General features: G+C 34.8%; 1 protein-coding gene across 3 annotated transcripts in view; it reads left to right on the top strand.

Moving 5' to 3' along the window:
• Positions 1 to 9,429, top strand: part of LOC117687750 (uncharacterized) — a 232,769-nt gene extending 223,340 nt beyond the window's left edge. Inside the window, exons 6-9 of one of the 3 annotated variants that reach the window (XM_066076346.1) lie at positions 8 to 66; positions 2,711 to 4,379; positions 6,431 to 6,513; positions 8,243 to 9,429. In XM_066076346.1, coding sequence (XP_065932418.1) covers positions 2,714 to 4,379; positions 6,431 to 6,489 — 1,725 coding nt within the window. In that variant the 5' untranslated portion in view covers positions 8 to 66; positions 2,711 to 2,713 and the 3' untranslated portion in view covers positions 6,490 to 6,513; positions 8,243 to 9,429. The remainder of the gene's footprint in view (positions 1 to 7; positions 67 to 2,710; positions 4,380 to 6,430; positions 6,514 to 8,242) is intronic. The other 2 variants (XR_010711050.1, XM_066076341.1) reach the window with 2 other exon arrangements.
• Positions 9,430 to 20,834: the final 11,405 nt, after the last annotated feature.

The following is a 20,834-nucleotide window of genomic DNA, read 5'->3' on the forward strand; positions in this document are numbered from 1 at the left end:
TTTACAGGTTCCCAGGCTGTGTCTGACTGTGCTGTTGACTGAGAGGTCAAAGAGAGAATATATGTGGTATAGTATTCATGTAATATCACCATGTTCATGTAGCTATACTATGTATTTTTAGGTCACCTGAGTCACTCAGGAGACCCATTGCTATCTCACGTTTGTCGTCGTGTGTCATTCATAGACATTTTAGTATACATCTTTTAAATGGGTATGAGGGCCGTGGTCATTGTGTTAGTCCTGGGGTAAGAACTGTTGCCCGAGACCATAGGCCGAGGTCAACATCAATTTCTTACCCAGGAACTGACAATATAACTATTGCCCACGTTCCCATTTGATTATTGATGGTTAGAAGAGGAGAAACATACCTTTGTGGTAATATCAGGGCTAATTTATCTAGGGGGGGGGGGGCAGTCAAAAATCAACCAGGGTTAAGGGAATAGCAAAGCATGGGACATAAGCCAGTAATTAACATGTATACACTGGTGGGTTCCCATTTTGCACAAATTTGAGGATTAGGTGTGAATTGTATTTTGATAGCAATTAAAGAAAGTAATAATGAGAGAGAAAGAGAGAGAGAGATTACATGTCTAAGAAAAGATACATATGTTTAAGAGAGTAAGTAAGTCAGAGAAAAGAGAGAGAGTGAGAGATATTACATGTCTGAGAGAATAAGTAAGATGTACATGTTTACATGTATAAGAGTAAGTCAAGAGAGAGAGAGAGGGAGAGACTACATGTCTGAGAGAATAAGTAAGATGTACATGTTTACATGTATAAGAGTAAGTTTCAGAGAGAGAGAGAGAGAGAGAGAGATAGAGCAAACAGACATGTTATACAGAGCAATAAATATTAAATGATATATATGGAACAACAAGAGTAAGGGAGTAAGATACAAAGTTTATTTGAGTTCATCTGAGAGAGAGAGAGAGAGAGCGAGAGAGAGAGAAACAGAGAGAAGAGAGGGGTGATAGAAAACAAGATTACATGTTAGGAGAGAGAGAGGGGGGTTTGGTAGTGAAAGTGTGAGGGATAGAGAGAACAGGTAGAAAGCAAGAGAACATTTATTAGGAAATTATGAGGGACAGAGGCTTGGAGAAAAAATGAGAGATAAGAAGTACATGTTTAGCTTTAAAATCATGAGATAGTGAATGAAAGTAATAATAAAAGAAAGAAATTGATTACATGTCTGAGAGAAATAGAATGATGCATATGTTTGACAGAGTAAGTCAGAGAAGAGAGAGAGAGAGAGAGAGAGAGAGAGAGAGAGAGAGAGAGAGAGAGAGAATACGTCTGAGAAAAACAGTAAGATGCACATGTTTACAAGACTAAGTCAGTGAGTAAGAAACAGAGACTACATGTCTGAGAGAATAAGATGCACATGTTTACATGTATAAGAGTAAGTCACAAGAGAGAGAGAGAGAGAGAGAGAGAGAGAGAGAGAGATACTACATGTCTGAGAGAATAAGATGCACATGTTTACATGTATAAGAGTAAGTCACAAGAGAGAGAGAGAGAGAGAGAGAGAGAGAGAGAGACTACATGTCTGAGAGAATAAGATGCACATGTTTACATGTATAAGAGTAAGTCACAAGAGAGAGAGAGAGAGAGAGAGAGAGAGAGAGAGAGAGAGACTACATGTCTGAGAAAATAAGATGCACATGTTTACATGTATAAGAGTAAGTCACAAGAGAGAGAGAGAGAGAGAGAGAGAGAGAGAGAGAGAGAGATAGAGACTACATGTCTGAGAGAATAAGATGCACATGTTTACATGTATAGGAGTAAGTCACAAGAGAGAGAGAGAGAGAGAATACATGTTTAAGAAAAATAGTTAGATGCACATGTTTACAAGACTAAGTCAGTGAGAAAGAATCAGAGACTACATGTCTGAGAGAATAAGATGCACATGTTTACATGTATAAGAGTAAGTCACAAGAGAATGAGAGAGAGAGAGAGAGAGAGAGAGAGAGAGAGAGTAAGTACATGTCTGAGAGAATAAGTAATATGCACATGTTTATATGTATAAGAGTAAGTATCAGAGAGAGAGAGGGATAGAGAGAGTAAGATATATTTAGTACATGAAAATGTTTAATGGAGTTTGTCTTAAAGACAGAAATAGATAGCAAAAATACATGTTTAGAAGAGAAATCTGCGGAGACAGAGAAAAAGCATTTGTTAGAAAAAAAATCAGAGAGAGGAGGAATATAAGAGAGAGAGAGAGAGAGAGAGAGAGAGAGAGAGAGAGGGGGGGGCAGGAGTGCATGTTTAGTATTGAAATTGTGAGAAACAGAGATTAAGAGAAAGAAATAGAAATAGCAGGTGTACATGTTAGGTAAATTGAGACAGTAAATACCCTGTAATTGAATTGAACTATTGAGACGTGTACTCTACATCTTATTTGTTTTCCTCTCTCTGACTTTCTTTGCTAGATAATCATATAGTTCACTTTCTCAATTATGTACACATCCAAGAGAGAGAAAGAAATGTAGGGATAAAAAGAGAAAGAGAGAGAGAGCACCTCTTTCTCTCTCAACAATCTATTGTATTTTTCTACTGGTTGAGTGTCTCTATAACCAGAACCAGAATAATAGACCGTCAATTATCCAAGTAGGAAAATATATTATTCCTTAAAAACCCCAAATATATTTCTTTTAAAATTTGAATCTATAAAACAATAATAATTCTAAAACTCTTTATTTTCATTGAACAGGTTATGACCCAGACCCCCCACATCATGGACACAGCAAGCTCCCCATACGGAGTACATCTGTGTTCTAAGTGTCCGGGGGACACAGCGTACCATTGTGTATCGTGTCCATGTGATCTGTGTCCCCAGTGTAAAGAGAACCATGTAAAAGATCTCCAAACAATAGACCATGATGTTGTGTCACACCGTGATAAAATCAACTACATCCCAACACAAGAGATCTGTGTGAGACATCCTAGCCATGTTTATACAAAGTACTGTGAACCTTGTCAAGTTCCTGTCTGTTTCCACTGCAGAAAACATAAAACTCACAGACAACTTGATGTTAAAACAGCCTATAAAACAAAGCGACAACAACACAGAGGAACCATTCACACCATCAGAAGTGAGGCTCTCTTTTACAGACCTGTTCTTCTGACAGGAATCAAAGCTGATGTCAAAACCTGTCACACAGAATTCTCCCCCCTTCAATCAGAGATGTTAACAAAGGCCCAGAGACTGAAGGATCTCATTGACTATGTGGTATACGATCTATTGAACAATGTGTTTTGTTACTTTGATTTCAAACACAGATGTAAAAAACAAAAGATAAAAATGATCAGACATATTGTCAGACTAAGGAGATATGAACACAGATATGTACAGCCAGCATTCACATTCAGTGCGCTACAATTCCTCTCCTTCACAAAGACAGCCCTCCCCCAGATACATCTTACACTCCACACCAGCCAGCTCTCCATGACTGAGTCACTCAACAAGGAGGATGTGATGGAGTCACTGAGTGCAATCCAAATCACAGAGAGAGGAAACCGACGCGTAGGAAACCAATGTCTGCTGAAACTGACGTCTGGTGCTGAGCTCCATCAATCTCTCACAGTGACAGGTGTTGATGGTTGTTTACACATTTCCTGTGTGACATCAGACCGGGTCTGGGTCAGTGATCATATAAACAATCTCATGTTGACAGACGCAACAGGTGTCCCTCTACATCGTGTGGAGGATTCACGTCGTGGTGTAGGATTACACACAGTGAACAGTGAGAGTGAACTGATTTATATAGATAGGAATTATAACATCAACAAACTGTCAAAGGATATGAAAACAACCACCACATTTATAGAGAGAACAGACTCTACATGGGAACCACGGAGTGTGTACTGGTCCCCGTCCACTGGGGATCTACTGGTCGGGATGCATAACATTGATACAGACATAGGCAAGGTAACCCGGTACAACCAGAGTGGACAACTCACACAAACCATACAGTACCACAACACAGGACGGGAACTGTATATTACACCTAACTATATAACAGAGAACAACAATGGGGATGTCGTGGTGTCTGACTATGAGTATGAAGCTGTAGTGGTGACAGAGCGTGGAGGAAGACATCGTTTCTCCTACACAGGACATCCATCAGGATCAGAACTATGGCCAGAAGGAATCTGTACTGACGCGTTGTCACACATCCTGGTGTGTGATGGTAAAACCAAAACAGTACAGATGTTGGACAAGGACGGTCAGTTCCTGTCACATCTACTGACAAAATCACAAGAGATGGGTGTACCATACGGCCTGAGTTATGATGTCAACACTCACCGTCTCTGGGTCGGATCATGGTACAAGAAGGTGTGTGTCTACAGGTATATCACCAGACAGGACGCTCTGACAGGTAAGTCTGAGTCATTATCATTCACATTAATTAGATATAGATAACTAAGACACACAGTCCGTGTTAATTATCAGTCAATAAGATACATGTAAGACATGTTTATCTGTGTGATTGTTTGTCAATATAAACAACTCATTGTTACAGGGTTAGCTGTATCTACCAGTCATTGGGATTCAGTGTTTATCTAAAATAAACAGAAATTAGATACATTATTTTATTAATTAAAGGACATATCGCATGTTTCTAAAGTATACGACATTTTACATTTTTTGGCTTCCTTGTGTATCTAATAATTACTCCTAACAGTTTGTTAACGGTATAAAAGCGGTAATTAGCCATAATATCAATTTAAATTATAGCCCCGATCGTTTAAAAACTCGTTAATTAGATAGCGTGTCACGTGGTACAGTGACGTCACATGCGACCTTCTTCGAACAGCTGATTGTAAACAACTTGTAGGATTAGCATTATCTTCTTTAAATTTTGACATTCATTCACCATGTAAGTTGTTTTTTTTACATGCTAACTAAATAAAAAGAATCTTATTATTCAGTCGTACATGTTTGAGCCACTAGTACGGATAAAAAACGATGATATTGCCGAAAAAGCGACGATGAAGTCGGCAATGACGATCAAATTGATCGACGTGTAAACATTGTAAACACAACTTAGTAAGGATTGTAGCTCAAATAAATCTGTTAAAGGTGTTTAATTATTAAAATCTACAACAGTCTTGGTTTTTGGCGTTCCTAACGACTCAGAATGTTCATTATTGTAAAACTGTGGTGCACAAGAAGCTTGTTTCTTCGGCAGTAACTGATCACAACGTTCTAAGGTTGTTTACTCTATATTACACTGGATTATAAAAGAAGGCAAGAACGTTTTCCTTAATTTTTGTTTATTTCTGTAAGATCCCATCTCCGTATTTTTTTTATCCATTTACGTATAAATGTATATCAACAAACTCTATTTCTCGCGTAAACAATCAATATCGACAACTCGATCCATGACTTCTCCCACAAACTCACAGAAATCTCACCTTCCGTACTAAAATTATGATTTCTGCAGAGGTGAGCTACATGTATGAATGAAGAAATCATGTATACAAAACCGATGCATACATGAACGTATAGTTTAACAATAAGAAAAGAAAACAGCTAATGAAGCGAGGCGGTAACCAAAATGGCGTCCCCTCTCGTTATTTTTCTCCGATGAATTTGCGTTTTGTACACAGGCCCCTGTGCATAAACTTATATTTTTTTCTTTTTGAGAAATGAAACCGATTTATTTATGAAACTATAATTACAAAAATGTACCATATAAAAAATAATATATGAATTGAATGTGTATTTATAAATCCTCTCGTCGACAGATAGACCCCTATTTGTTACAAGATTTCCGCATACTTTCGTAAGGGAAACTTAAAAAAACAACAGTCGAAATCCCCATTTTCGGTGGCTAAATCACCCGCAGGAGGCACAGAAAACCATCATGTCCCGTTATCGGCAATGTAATAGGTGATAATTAGTTTAATTGTTGTTTAAATCTAATCCAAATACAAAGATGGCTAACAGCACCTTCTCGCTCGAGGTCGCATATGACGTCACACATCATGGCGGGTAGATCGAGAGAAAAAATATGCATATCGCGACATTTGAATTTCATCGCCTTCAAACTCACGAATTAGGCAGACTATTTTATGAAAACGTTAATAAACTTCATTTTTAATGAGTATAGAATGATTTTATTTAAAAAATTCCGAAAATTGAAAAACATGCGATATGTCCTTTAAATGTACAGTTACATGTCATTGTATTTAGTGAATAGAAATAGAAGGTTGCTGTATTTAATTATGAAATATATAGAGTGACTCATGTATTTGTAATCAGTTATTTTGTGACATGTTAATTGACTTAATATAATTAATTAGATAAATATTAAAGCAAGTGTCATGGTAATCAGGTTAAAGTTTTAATTTGTAGATGTAGCTCTATAATTACATATACTGTATGTAATTCATTAATTAACAGCTAATTAATGCCTTGTTGTAGATGAACACAGACCCCGTCCTGATGAGGACACCATGTCCAGCTCAACACCAGCCGTATAATGGAGATAGCTGGGATATTGACAGGTTGTAAATGTTTCTGTACAAATCTAGTCTGCTCTCAAAACCACACATGTTGTTTGTCACTTTGTTCAACATCTGCAGCTGAAATTGAGCTGTGTATAATTCACAAGGACTGTAATACTGACTCCTGTTTATTTCACACTTTGTGATCATCCAAACATGGCTGTCTGTTGTTGAGTGAGAAACATCATGTTATACAAGTTTTATTTTCTGAATGTGGAATATTATAAAACAAATATCCACATGAAGAAGTCTATAATGTTAAACTGAACAATTAAACATTGTAAATGTCAGATCATTATCAATTCGAAAATGTACCTTGTTTTGCTAATTGTGTCATTATTATACCCCATGCAATGGAATTGTTAGAGAATAATGACTTCGACCTATCTCATTCAGTCCTGGATTTTAAGCAAAACTTATATTCAACAGCTGCACAGAATTTTATCATGTTTAATATGAAATATATGAAACTTTTAAGGTATTTAGGACACAACGTGTAGATGTGCTAATTACTAGGAAGTTCTGATTCATTTATCTTTCTCGGAATTTTAGCCCCATTGAACTTAGAATTTTGTCCAAATGTTGAATTAGCAATGATTTTTTCGTAGGTAGTTAGAACACAATGTGTTGATTTGCACATTTCTAGGACATTTTAATTACAATGTTTTGTCTTCAAATTTTGAACCATTAGAATTTGGTATGTTGCTGTTTAAGACAAATGATTAAATATGTGCATAATTGCAGAAAGTTTTGATCTGATGATGTTTTGCTAGTAATGCCCTTTATCATTTTTAGCTAACTGAGCTGAAAGCTCAAGTGAGCCTTTCTGATCACATTTTGTCTGTCGTCTGTCCGTCTGTTTGTTTGTCTGTCCTCTGTCCGTCAACTTTTCACATTTTCAACATCTCCCCCAGAACTACTGGGTCAATTTCAACCAAACTTGGCACAAAGCACCCTTGGGCAAAGAAGATTCAAAGTTGTGAAAATTAAGGAACGTGCCCCTTTTCAAGGGGAGATAATTAGGATTTATGTATCCCAACCTGAGAGAAATTCAACGCCACCCTCCCATCCCTTTAATTAAGGTGGTATGGAACATCTGTCAATAATGATGTGAATTAAAGTACATTACTATTGAAATACTTTCATTGGTTTAGAATTTTCTTTCACAATATTTTACAAAAAAAAATATGTTTTAGAAAATTTTGGAAAAGTAATAAATTTTTCAAACCCGACTTGAACTCGTGACTTATAGGTCCGTAGTGAGCACTCTAACCCACTGCACTGCGCTGTAAGGTAACAATGATGGGAAAGAAACTATTTATAAAATTACACTTGATTTACCAGTATTGTTTATTTCGATAAATGATACGACACAACATGAAGGTGTCCCATACCACCTTACATGTAAATAATGAATTTTAATCAAAATTTTGATTTATTCTGTTCATTTAACAAATTTTTCAAAAGAGCGGTCCCCATACAATTCCCCTCAGTTGCAATCAGCCGGTACCAGAATTACATGCTTCCAGATTTACTTTTTTGCGTACTGCGTCATCAGAAAGCGGTGTAGAATGCCACCTTAATGCATACTCTGCCATTCATGATGTGTAGCATTGTCAAGTAATGGGAGAACATGGGGTGTTTGAGCTTGCTCACTCTTTCCTTCTTGTCCAAGTATTTGGTATTAATCATTTAATACTATTATAGATTTTTTTTTTATTTCATGCAGACAAGCTGCTTTTTAAACGCCTTCAGGGGGAGACAGTAGAAAACCTTCCCGGATTATCCATAATTCCAATGGAGTTACAGAAGCCAAATAATTACCGATCATCAACAGACTTTGTGTTCTGTGCGTGAACTCTACATAAACGTTTCATGAATGGACTCTGTATCTGTGTAGGTGAACAAAAATAACGCGTCATCAATGGACACTGTTGCTGTGTAGGTGAACAAAAATAACGCGTCATCAATGGACACTGTTGCTGTGTAGGTGAACTCTGCACAAAAATAACGCGTCATCAATGGTCTCTGCGTTCTGTGTACATGAAATCTGCACAAAAATAATGTATCTGTCTGCGTGAACTCTACATATATAACGCGCCATCGATGGACTCTGTATTCGTGTGCGTGAACTCTACATATATAACGCGCCATCGATGGACTCTGTATCTGTGTGCGTGAACTCTCCATATATAACGCATCCTCAATAGACTCTGTGCTCTGTGTACCAAACTCTTTATGAATAAGGCATCATCAATGGACTCTGTCTTTTGTGTACGTGAACTCTACTGTAATTTGTTATCATACGTTTTCTGTCAATTTTATCTAAGTGTAAATTTTGTCAGTATATAATATGTTTTACATATCTAAGCTCCTGAAATTTCTGTTATCATTCGGTGCTAGGACGGAGATGTCCATTACAATTGTAGCCAATGTGTCACATATTGTTTTTTTTGTAATTTTGATTTTTACACAAGAAATCTTGTATGTTGTAATAAACATTATATTCAAAGGGGAATAACTCAAAATGTGTATTTTTCAGTCAGGATGAAAAAACAGTTATTCCCCTTATATAATTGTCATAAGATGAAGTTTTACTTAAAAATGAGAAATGAATTTGATGGTGTTTATCCCTGACAGTTTTATTGGTAGGATTGATCATTTGGAAAGAAGTGATCTGATAAGCTTTTGATAAGAATTTGATAAGTTTTCGATGGGTTTTTTTGTACAATGTTATGTAGTTTTAATTTCAATATATTAATAGTTGATGTTAGTTTTTAATTCATTAAGTTTGAGCTGTGCCTGTGTAACAATTGGTGCATCATATATTGCTTATTATGCTCAAAAGGTAGGTCACAATGACCCAATTAGAATTATGGTAGTTTATAGTGAAACTATTTTAGAACATATCTATTTATTTGAAAAAATAAACTAACTTGTGTTTTAGAAATGATGTACCATTAATTATACCAGAAGTCATATACTCATGTATATATCAATTTGAAAGTAGGTCATGATGACCTCAATTTGTAATTAGCATGTTGTTAATCCTATGTGTTTGTTAATGGTGTGTAAGCACATTTCTCACACTCTGTATCTCTGTTGACCAGATAGATAGGACAACTCAAGTTAATGTCATTTATTTGGAGAAATATTGTACGCAAGTTTAAGCGAGATGATTTTTTTGGTGTTTACCCACACAATAAACCTGATGAAATACATTTATAACGTATATATATAGTATTATGTTCATTTTTATTGTGTTTACTCTTACCATGAAAAACATAATACTTGTATACAAATGATGTTTGGGGAAATGTAGCGAGCTGTAGATAAAAGTCAATAAACTTGAAGTAACATGTCTATATTGTTTGTCTTTTTTCATAGTCAGGCAGTACTGTAATACATGGTACAAAATGAGGACACAGACTAATCAGACAAACTTCACCATTGTTAACAGTTCAACGTATTCAGACAATACTAGCGCATCATGGAAAATATGCCAGCAGAGCAATTGCTAATCCTAATGCCGTGTTCACTAAATAATCGTTGTTTATTACTTATATTTGCATTTCACCACTCGCAAATACCCTGTATTAGCCTAGACCTAGACATTTAGGTATTGCATCAAAAATAAACATTCAGACTTTAATGTATCCTTTATGACGTCATAGTATACAGACAGAGCAATTGCGATTATAGAAAAATAATTGCAGTTCCTCTGTATAGGCTTACAGTGGGAAAGAACAATGGATATGCAAATATTTTATTATGGCAGCTTGGTTCATCTTTAAGCAGTAGTATAAACACTGTTATTATACTGTAGTTTTTTAGCTCACCTGAACAAAAGGTTCGAGGGAGCTTTACTGATCACCTGTTGTCCGGCGTCCGTCCGTCTGTCTGTAAACTTTTTACATTTTTGACTTTTTCTCTAACACCACTTGGCCAAATTTAACCAAACGTTATATTAAAAAGTATTCTTATGGAAAAAGGATTTTAAATTGTGAAAATAAAGCGTGCAGCCCTTTTCCAAAGGGAGATAATTGAGAAACAGTGAGTATAGGGTGTGTGTCTTTAAAATCTTCTTCTCAAGAACTGAACCAGAAATGCCAAAATTCACACAAAAGCTTGCTTATATAGTGAAGATTCTAAATTATAAAAATCATGACCCTCAGACCTAAATTGGGGCTTCAGTTGCGGTTCAAAGTTTAACATAGAAACACGTAGAAAAGATAATGTTTAAAAATCTATTGAGAACCACAACAACAGAAATGCCAAAATTTACACCAAAAAAAGTTTCTACAGAAAAAATTCTAAAATGTAAAAGTCATGACATTCGGACCAAAACTGGGGCCTCAGGCGGGGTTCAAATTTTGATTTAGAAATACATAGGAAAAATGTTTAAGAATTTTCTTCTCAAGAACCACTGCACCAGAAATACCCATATTTACTCAAAAGTTGTTAATATAGTGAAGATTCAAAATTCTTAAAATTGTGACCCTCAGACCAAAGCTGAGGCCCGAGACGGGGTTCAAAGTTTGGCATAGAAATACACGCGGGCATGTTAAGGCTTCCCGATGGATTTTACAGCGATATGTAGAAAGTCACTTGTCTGAACTTCATACGATATGACGTCATAATTAACTTTGACGTCACTATCTGCATTCCAATCGATAGTTCTCAGGGAATGTGTCTTAACGTTAAAAGTGAATTATATCAAACAATGTATAATACCGCATGTTTCCGATTAATAGATGCTGCCGTTATAATGCAAGACCTTCAGAATTCATTCATATTAAAAACCAGTATCAAATAATCGGCAGTTTTAAAGCTTCGTTTTAAGTAAAAGACTATTTATAAACTTGTGGTTTGGAGACTCTCCCTGCTACGTGTAAACAACTGAATGAAGAAATTTTTATGCATGTAAAACCAGCTTGGCGCAGGTAAAAGATCAACACAATTTTAGAATATTTTACGGAAAATTGGTAGAGAATATGAGTACCAATATGAATCGTGCTTGGGAAACCTACGGATTTACCCAAATTTTTTGTAAATCGCTTTTGATTAGTAAAAATGTGCGTTATTTTGATGATTTTGTGGAATGTTTCAACAATATCTTCCATAAACGAAATATCTATTTCTTTCCCAAGCAAGAACTTCAAAGTAGATGACTTAACAAAGGACTTTTCTTAAAAATATGTATGATTTAATGCCATTAATCACCTGCGCCGATGCGATTTTAATAGATCAATTGCAATAGTAGGTTTCGCCCGTCACGTGATCACAAAGTACATATGACGTCACAAAAATGCATCAAATATAATGTTTAATATCGATGTCAATAAATATAACATAGATTCTAAGAAATACTCCCGGTCAAAGTATTTTTGCGATGATTCAAATAATATCGTTTTCCAGCCGTATTTTAGCATCGGGACGCCTTAACATTGCTGCGCATAGGAGAATAATAAAAATTGTCCTCTTAAAAACCACTGCACCAGAAATGCCAATATTTACACCAAAGCCTGTTTATACAGTGAAAAAATTGGGGTCTGAGGCGGGGTTCAATGTTTAACGTATATCTTTAAAAATCTTCCTCTGAAGAACTATAATGCTTCAATTTGTGAGATTACTTTGCAGGCTTCCTTAAACAATGTAATCAATAAAGGCATGACCAACGGACTAATACTGATACTAATTACTAATACTGGGGCCCCAAAAGAGGTTCAAAGTTTAACATAGAAATATATTTTAGGAAAAATGTTTAAAATTTTCTTCATGAGAAATAAATAATCTACAGTTTGTGAGATTACTAAGCAAGCATCCTAAGATAGTGTAGATTTTAATTTGTTAAAGCTAACCAAAATCCACAGAACAATACTGAGGCCCAAAAATGATTGAAAGTTTAAAATAGAAATAGCATATGCTACGAAATAAAATGTTACAAGGAATTGTTGTTCAGGTGAGCCATGTGGCCCATAGGCCTCTTGTTTTCATAGGCTTGTAATAAGTAAATTGCACAGGGGCTAGGTTGTCAGACACTGAAATTGATAACAATTTATTCCCGAATAAAAAAATATACATAAATGGTCATTCAATATATGTTCTATTGTATCGAAATAAAATCCGCCGTTAAAATCACCCTTTATTGTCGTTTTAAAAAATGTGTATCATATGTACGGTAACAAGTGAACTCGGCATCTGGTGAATGTGGCACCTGTGTAAATAGTGAACTCAGCACCTGGTAAATTCGGCATCGAGTGAACTCGGCATTATGAATCTGGTGAATTCGGCACCTCGTTATTTTTTTCTTATCATAACTAAAGATATAAAAAACATAGAAGAAACATAAAACCATTATGCAATTATGACAATTAAAACAACTGGTCCTCAATCTTCTATCTAGGAAACCTTTGTCTTGATACGTGTGCTGCAACACAAAAATACTTGTCAAAATATATATTCTAAGAATTGTTAAATCTCTCTCTCTCTCTCTCTCTCTCTCTCTCTCTCTCTCTCTCTCTCTCTCTCTCTCTCTCTCTCTCTCTGATAATTATAAATGAAAAAAAAACCACATACAGTGTATAAAGGCAAATAGTTCAAATGTAAATAAATTTATTTATTGTTGAAATTCATGAAAATGTATTGCTTCAATTCATCTTGTATCTATTTTCTCCGTTATTAGCTGGGGAGCGCCTATGATTTTCTCATTGGTGAATGTGAAGATCATCGTTAGCCAAGGCGAATCTAGACTGGACAGATAAACAACCAAATGTGCAAATTTTCATAAAATTGTGACCACGTCTGGGTGTCTGGTACATAACTAGGCGGTGGTGCACGTTCATTTGAGGAATTAAGCTCAAGGGGGATAAGTAAATCAAGAATGCACAAAGTCCAAATGGCAGGATATGAGAAATGTTTATTAAAGATTGAATGTTAAATAATCCAATCTACACACGCAGGTAACAACATTAATGAGCAAGTCTTGTTCCTAACTGTAATTTAGAAAGGGGCCTAAACAGATGAAATTAGAAATTAGTCTCCTAGCACTCTACATGGTTTCTTAGCTTCACCCTACATCCTTTCAGTCCGAAGTCTCAAAGCTAACTCTCTCTAAAAGAACTAATGTACAAGAATTAATTTCTCCATGAATTTCCTAAGGTAAAGTTGTCACTTAGGGCTAATCAAATAATTAAGTTATCAGTGTCATCCCTTTGATGTGAAGAAGTCAAAGTGGTTTTGTTTACCCTATCTAACACCTATGAGTGCCCAGTGCCATGAGCAGTGTCACTGACAATAAAGATTAACAATTACTGTGAAATCACTAAATATTCTAGGGGATTAAGAAGTAAACAACAGCTTGGACAACCTTTAGAAATAAATAATAAGGTATGCTTTAGATGTCAATAAGGAATTGCTAAGTATGGGAACATATAAGATAAGAATAAAGTAAAATAAAATATAGACTATGAAAATGTATGCTAAAAGTTATCAAAAGTGAAATGGATGTCATTTCACTGGTGATAAAATGATTAATTCTTACATAAATTATATCAATTAATTCAATTCTAAAATAAATGTTAAGCCAGTAGCTCATTAATTATTTTGTATCTGTTGATAAATGAGGTTGTAACGTTAATTAAGTAATAAGTTAATTACTTTGAAACTCACCTTCTTCACAACCAGACATTTCCATGATAACGGTATTGGTCATACTGTCACGTCTTGTTTTTTGGTCCTTAATAACGTGATCTGAATTCACTATAAATTTGGGGAAATTTAACTTTAATTTGAACACTCGCTTGCTGTGATGAACTAAATTTAACTCGCTGATGTAATTTCTTATTGGTGTCAGCTCTACTGACGTTGTTATATGTTGAACACAATCTGTCGTGGCTGCAATCCAAATAAGAAAAATGATGATAAAATATGAATACAAGTTTATTGAATGGAGCGTCGCATGGAAGTGCTATATAAAACAACAGGCACCAGTTACAAAAGTTTAAGTTCATTTACGTATAATATTTTAAAACTCTGGTGACCGTAACAGAGGTATAAACAAGATGTAATAAAAATATAACCTCTGTATTATTAATTAACAATATGAAAAATAATAAAATCCAATGTAAACAATATAAAGAATATAAACAAAGACTTAACGTCGAGGAAATTCGAACTAAAACTTGACAACGCGTATGTGAATTAGAACCAAAAGCGATTACAAAGATCTTAAACGATGAATGATTTGAAAGCCTCTATGGTATAATTTTATCTAATTTAACTGTCAATATTTACTGAGAACTTACAATTTGATCTAAACATGATTCCCGTATTTTGTTTCCCGAACTAACTTTAAATTACCTCCTTTTACTAAAGAGTCTCTTTAACTTAGAAATGGCGCTAAATTGAAATTCTAATTTACCACGCATCAATGCAACAAACAAAAGTATTTCATTTACTTGTCTATTCTACGACTATCAAAAATAAAACTATTTACTAAACAAGAGGCCCAGGGGCCACATCGCTCACCTGAGCAACAATTGCCTTAATTCTGATCAAATTAGCATTACAGTATCAAAATATCTTGACAACTGAGTACAGTAGATCTTGCTAAAAAAATTGAAAATCTGCCAATTTTTATCAACCTCTTATTTTTTGGTAAATACCAAGCCCCTTTTGTTGTTGTACCTGTAAAAAGATTTGTCTCTATTCCTATATACCCCCCCCCCCCATTTCATGGCCCCATTTTTCTCAGGGAATCATGGTTTCATCAGACTTAAATCTGCATAACCTTTGCTTTCACACTAAGTACTGAGTTTTGAACCGAACACTTTCCCAGAATAGTTTTAAAGTTTTTCTCTTTATATTCCTATGTAAAAATTCAAACGCCATCACGGTCCCGCCCTACCACTAGGGACTGTGATTTTGCAAACTTGAATTTACACTACCCGAGGATGCCTCTACACAAGTTTAAACCCTTTCTGGCCAAAAATTCTTTAAAAAGATTTGTAAAGATTTTCTCTATATATTCCTAAGTAAAAATTCATCCCCCATTGTGGCCTCACCCTACCCCTGGACTATTATTTAAACAAACTTGAATCTATATGATCTGGGGATGCTTCCACTCAAATTTGGGCTTTCCAAATTTGGACTTGAATCTACACTTCCTAAGGATGGTTACTTGCCAATTTGAGATTTCTTGGTCAAATATTTTTGAGAAGAAGATTTTTAAAAGATTTTCTCAATATATTCCTATGTAAAATTTGATCTCCCAATTGTGGCCCCACCCTACCCCCGGGGATCATGATTTGAACAAACTTGAATCTACACTACCTGAGGATGCTTCCATTTCCATTTGAGCTTTTCTGGCCTAATAGTTTTTGAGAAGATTTTTAAAGATTTTCTCTATATATTCTTATGTAAAACATGATCCCCCTATTGTGGCCCCACCCCACCCCGGGGACCATGATTTGAACAAACTTGAATCTACACTATCTGAGGATGCTTCCACTCAAATTTGAGCTTTCCTGGCCTAATAGTTTTTGAGAAGACTTTGGCTCAGGTGAGCTAAAAAAGGTTAAGTTTACAATACAATAAGTTGTTAAAGTTGGTTTCTGGAAGAAGAGACTTTGAAAATTTTCTTAATAAATATTGAAATTTTTTTTAGTTTTTTAATCTTTAGTTTTTAAGATCTGTGTACAAACATAGAATTGTGAGCAAATCTCTGTATCTTGCTTATAATTCGAAGCTTAACACTCAAATATGGTTAGTAAATAGAAATTGTAAACAATTAAAACACAAGAAACATGCACTATAACAAATAAAGAACACAATTCATTTTTTCGAAATGAATCATATATATACATGTACATGTATATATACCTACATATTTCCGACAGCGATATCAAACTCTATTTAAACTGAATAAACTCGAGAAAATGCCGAGCATCTCAACAAAACCTATTGCATTAATATACCATTACGCAAAATATAATGCCGAATTACCGATAGAATGAATTGTATTTCAGTACTTTTTTGATACATCAGATTTTGCTAAATTTGTGCAGGTAAACAGTTAACTGTTTGATTTACCGAAGTCTCTGTTTGATTTGATACGTAAAAATCACGAAATACAGACGATAGTTCCCAGGTTACAAAGCATAAATAATGAAAACGAAACGAAAATCAGAACAAGCTAACACCAACGTCATGTGTGAAAACTGTCAACGCATTGAAATATTTAGCCTCAATTTACTTCACAAAATCGGCACCAATATATTTTGCATGTTTCAAAAATTTCCCTTCATTCGCGAACTGTTGCACAACAAGCAAATTCATCATAGTCAGATCGACCATTTTTCGTATAATGTCATGGCTGCTTTAAACAAAGAACCTCGTTTTAGATGTATGGAATGCGAGTCTTGGTAAAATGGGTACGCAAACCCGGGCCGTGGCAAAATAAAAGCCGGGGCAGATCGGCAATCGTCAATTCCAAATACGCATTATTTTGCAGCAATATTTACAGCAAATACAAATATACTGGTCCATCAAATATCCTGACATTTTAATGAGATTGGCAGATTAATAACTGCCAATCTTTTGTTTTGCCCAGGCCAAGTCTTGTCTACCCATTTTACCGGATGCCGAATCCGAAGCTATTAAACTGATTGAAACACGCCTTTCCTTTATTATTATTTTCGTAATAGCTCAGATTTGAAACAGAATTAGACCTTAATTTTTGCAATTTATATTTTCCTTCCCATAAGGATAATTTATGCTAAACTACGTTGAATTGGAATCAGTAGTTCTTGAGAAGAAGATTTTTTAAAATGCACCCCCCTTTTTCTACAGTTTCAAGGTTTTCTCCGCTTTGAATACAGATCGGACTTTTATTTCTGCAATTTATATTTGCCCTCCCATAAGGATGCTTTGTGCCAAATTTGGTTGAAATTGGATAAGCGGTTTTAGAGAAGAAGTTCAAAATGTAAAAAGTTTACAGACGGACAGACAGACGGACAGACGGACGGACGGACAGACGGACGGACGGACGGACGACGGACAAAAAGTGATCAGAATAGCTCACTTGAGCTTTCAGCTCAGGTGAGCTAAAAAATACATGTGTTAACGGCAAAACTTAGACGGATGAAAAAGCAATTATTGTGTCTCCTAGCCGATAGGTTAATAATGAATTATTTCATAAACGACAAAGCTCAAATTTAGAAACTTATTCCTTTAAAATCATAACTTATTTAAATACCAAAATTAAAAAATAAACGTTTAAGCAAACTATTAATTTCTTAAAATCAAACTTTTATGAACTTTGAAACAATAGAAAATAAAATAGAGAGCAACATACCTGCAATCCAAATAAGAAAAATGATGATAAAATATGAATACAAGTTTATTGAATGGAGCGTCGCATGGAAGTGGCCGAGTTAGGCCAAATTTCCAGCGACGTCCCCACGCGCTTGGATTGCAGGTAACTGACCAATCAAAATTCAGTATTAGATGATCGGAAATATCAAAAGTGTGAAAATTTACCATTTTAAGAAAAAACCTATTAGTGATAAATCACGTGACCCGTACAGTTTATCCGTTTAATTGACATAACTCCGCGCAGCTGTACATAGCCGTGGGTCATTTGCAAAAAGAAAAAAAGTACAATAAAAATGAAACTTGATTACGTAATTGATTAAGCCTATTTCGGACTAGGCCGGATATCAAAGACTGATAAGTAAACTATTTACACACAATACAATGGATGGTCCATTAAGTGGACATGCTAGGGATTACTCAATTTACACCTTCTTACATTTTGTAAAAAAAAACTATTTACCAAATAAACAACACAATGTCCAGAGGAATTGCTGTCATGTGTTTGAACATTTGACATTTGAATGAATAAAAGAGAAATTGACAATGAACTGTTAAAATTCAGTAAACAAGTTATCTAATTCTTTAAATATTGCATATTCGTTCATGTAGTGAAAAGTTAAAAATATAAAGATAATGATACAATTTCTAATGAATCTTTTCCGTTAAATCTATCTGTCCTTCCACAAATTCATTTAAAAATTAAATTTGTTGTTATGACTATTTTCCTCCCTACTTCAATTACTTTCGACCTCGAAAGCTCAAATTTAGAAAAAAAAATTGAGGGTGTGACCTTTGAGGACCAAAATCATGAAATAAAATATATACAGATGCTACAAAAGGAGACCAACAACAAAATATCAAAATTGAACATGAAAGGCATGCACATATCATTGATGAATATCCACTATAATAGAGGATATATCTTTTGAAACAATAAATCAATTATGTAGGTGGAGAAATTTGTCCACAAAACATAAAAAATTGATTATACAAAAAAAACTTATATATATATACATAAAGATACAACAATGGATGTCTTGTGATTCCAATGAAATAAAAAAAAATAAACCTGATCAATTGTAGAGACAGCTGATTCCGAATATCAAAAATTCATTTCATAAAATAAACAGATTGTTTGAAAAATTTTGTTGATAAATACTCTTAGGATGTGTGCTGCCATAAGTGAAATTGAAAAATTCTTAACTCAGAGATGGAAAACATAATTTTGATGGACCAAGACAACATATGCACTGAAAGGTTGTTTCAAAATGTTTTTAAGTTTATGACCAATGTAACAGCTGATCTGAATAGACTTGGGAACAGAGATTGTTTTGTCAGTGCGCTTGTCTGTTACAATAAAGTTTGACCAATTTGCATATAATTTGGTATAGGGGAAATCCGAAATTGAAATAGTGCCAATATTTGGTTTTTGAATGTCATAATAAGAAGGACACAATGACAACTGCATGATTGGAACCAATACACATTGACCACCAGTTGTTAACTCTAGTGCCAAAAATGTGTGTTTTCTAGATTTTCTGTGATAAAGGCAAGCAAATAGAATGACGACTAGAATAAATGATAAAGTTCCAATGATGATGTAAGCATGTAACAATGAAAATTCCTCCATTAACCAAGTTTGGGAATCTGAGGGTGCTGCAGTGGTTAAAGCTTTATAGATGAATGAAGGGACTTCCTGAGATTTGGCCATGTGAATATTTTGCATTAACATAAGTGCAATGTGCATTTTTCTAACCTTGAAGAACAACAAAATACAACATGTAAGTGCAATGGCAGCAATACTAATTGAAACAATTGTTAATATATCATTAGTACTAGGCCAAGGTGGGGTTAATTCAATCTGTCCATCTATCAGAGGTTCTGCTAGATGTTGAAAAATTTTCTTTTCCTTTTTAGTTGCTTCTACCATTTTCTTTAAATTAAGATGACTTTTCAGATCGTTAGCCAAAAATTGATTGAAAGTATGATTGTACATCTGAAACTGAGGGATGGAAAAGGAAACTGGTTTTGAAAAAGTTGAATTTGCAGAGATATGAGATACTTGAGTGTCATCAAAGAATTCCTGCAATAAAGCCAAATTTACAGGATGAACTGTTGAATATTGCTTTGATTGATTGTAACAATTGACTAATCTTGGGGCAAAATAAAGATTGCTTGTTGATAATGAGCACCTACAAGGAATATCTATAATGCAAAAATGACAACCTGGTAGAATTTTCTGTTCGGCTGGACAGTTTAGGGAAAGTTGAGAACTATGGTAAACTAAAACTGAAGTGGAGGTTATTTCAAGAATGTTAGTTTGGGGTTTGTAGTTTTGAAGATAACGAAAATTGCATAATTTGGGAACTGCTTTAACATTGTTAGTGTACAGAGACAATACACAAGAGTTAGTAGTGAAGGGAGTTAATGCATAGTTAGTGTCGCAAACGACTGTGTCACCATGATTGCAGTTAATCAAATCTTTTGCTTTCAGTTGTACATAGTTATCATGATGTTGGGAGACTGCTAAATATTCCGGGATAGACAAAAGTTGGGTTGCTTGGCCTGCAGTGTTCGAAATAGGGACTGGCATAGAAATGACTTTAAACAATTTCATACTGGAAGGTTGAGATGAGATGGGGAATTTTAAAGTAATGTACAAATCTGATCGATGTCTGGCATACAAAAATTTGCCTTTTGCATAGAACAATGAGGGATCAGTGTGGACTAAATGAAACCCATGATATGATTTTCTTAACAAGCCAGTAATTTGATGAAGAGTATGACCAATGGTAGATTTTGAAATCAAAAAGGGGGACAACTTGCCTTCAATAAGAGTTTGGACAGCTGAAACTAACCTATTCATTTTGTTTTTGTACACAGTCACCTTGTTGACTTGATTTAACAAAACTTCAGAAATATTTACAAAAGATGATTCTAACTCA

The sequence above is a fragment of the Magallana gigas genome, chromosome 1 (assembly GCF_963853765.1).
Source record: "Magallana gigas chromosome 1, xbMagGiga1.1, whole genome shotgun sequence".
In the NCBI taxonomy this organism is placed as follows: domain Eukaryota; kingdom Metazoa; phylum Mollusca; class Bivalvia; order Ostreida; family Ostreidae; genus Magallana; species Magallana gigas.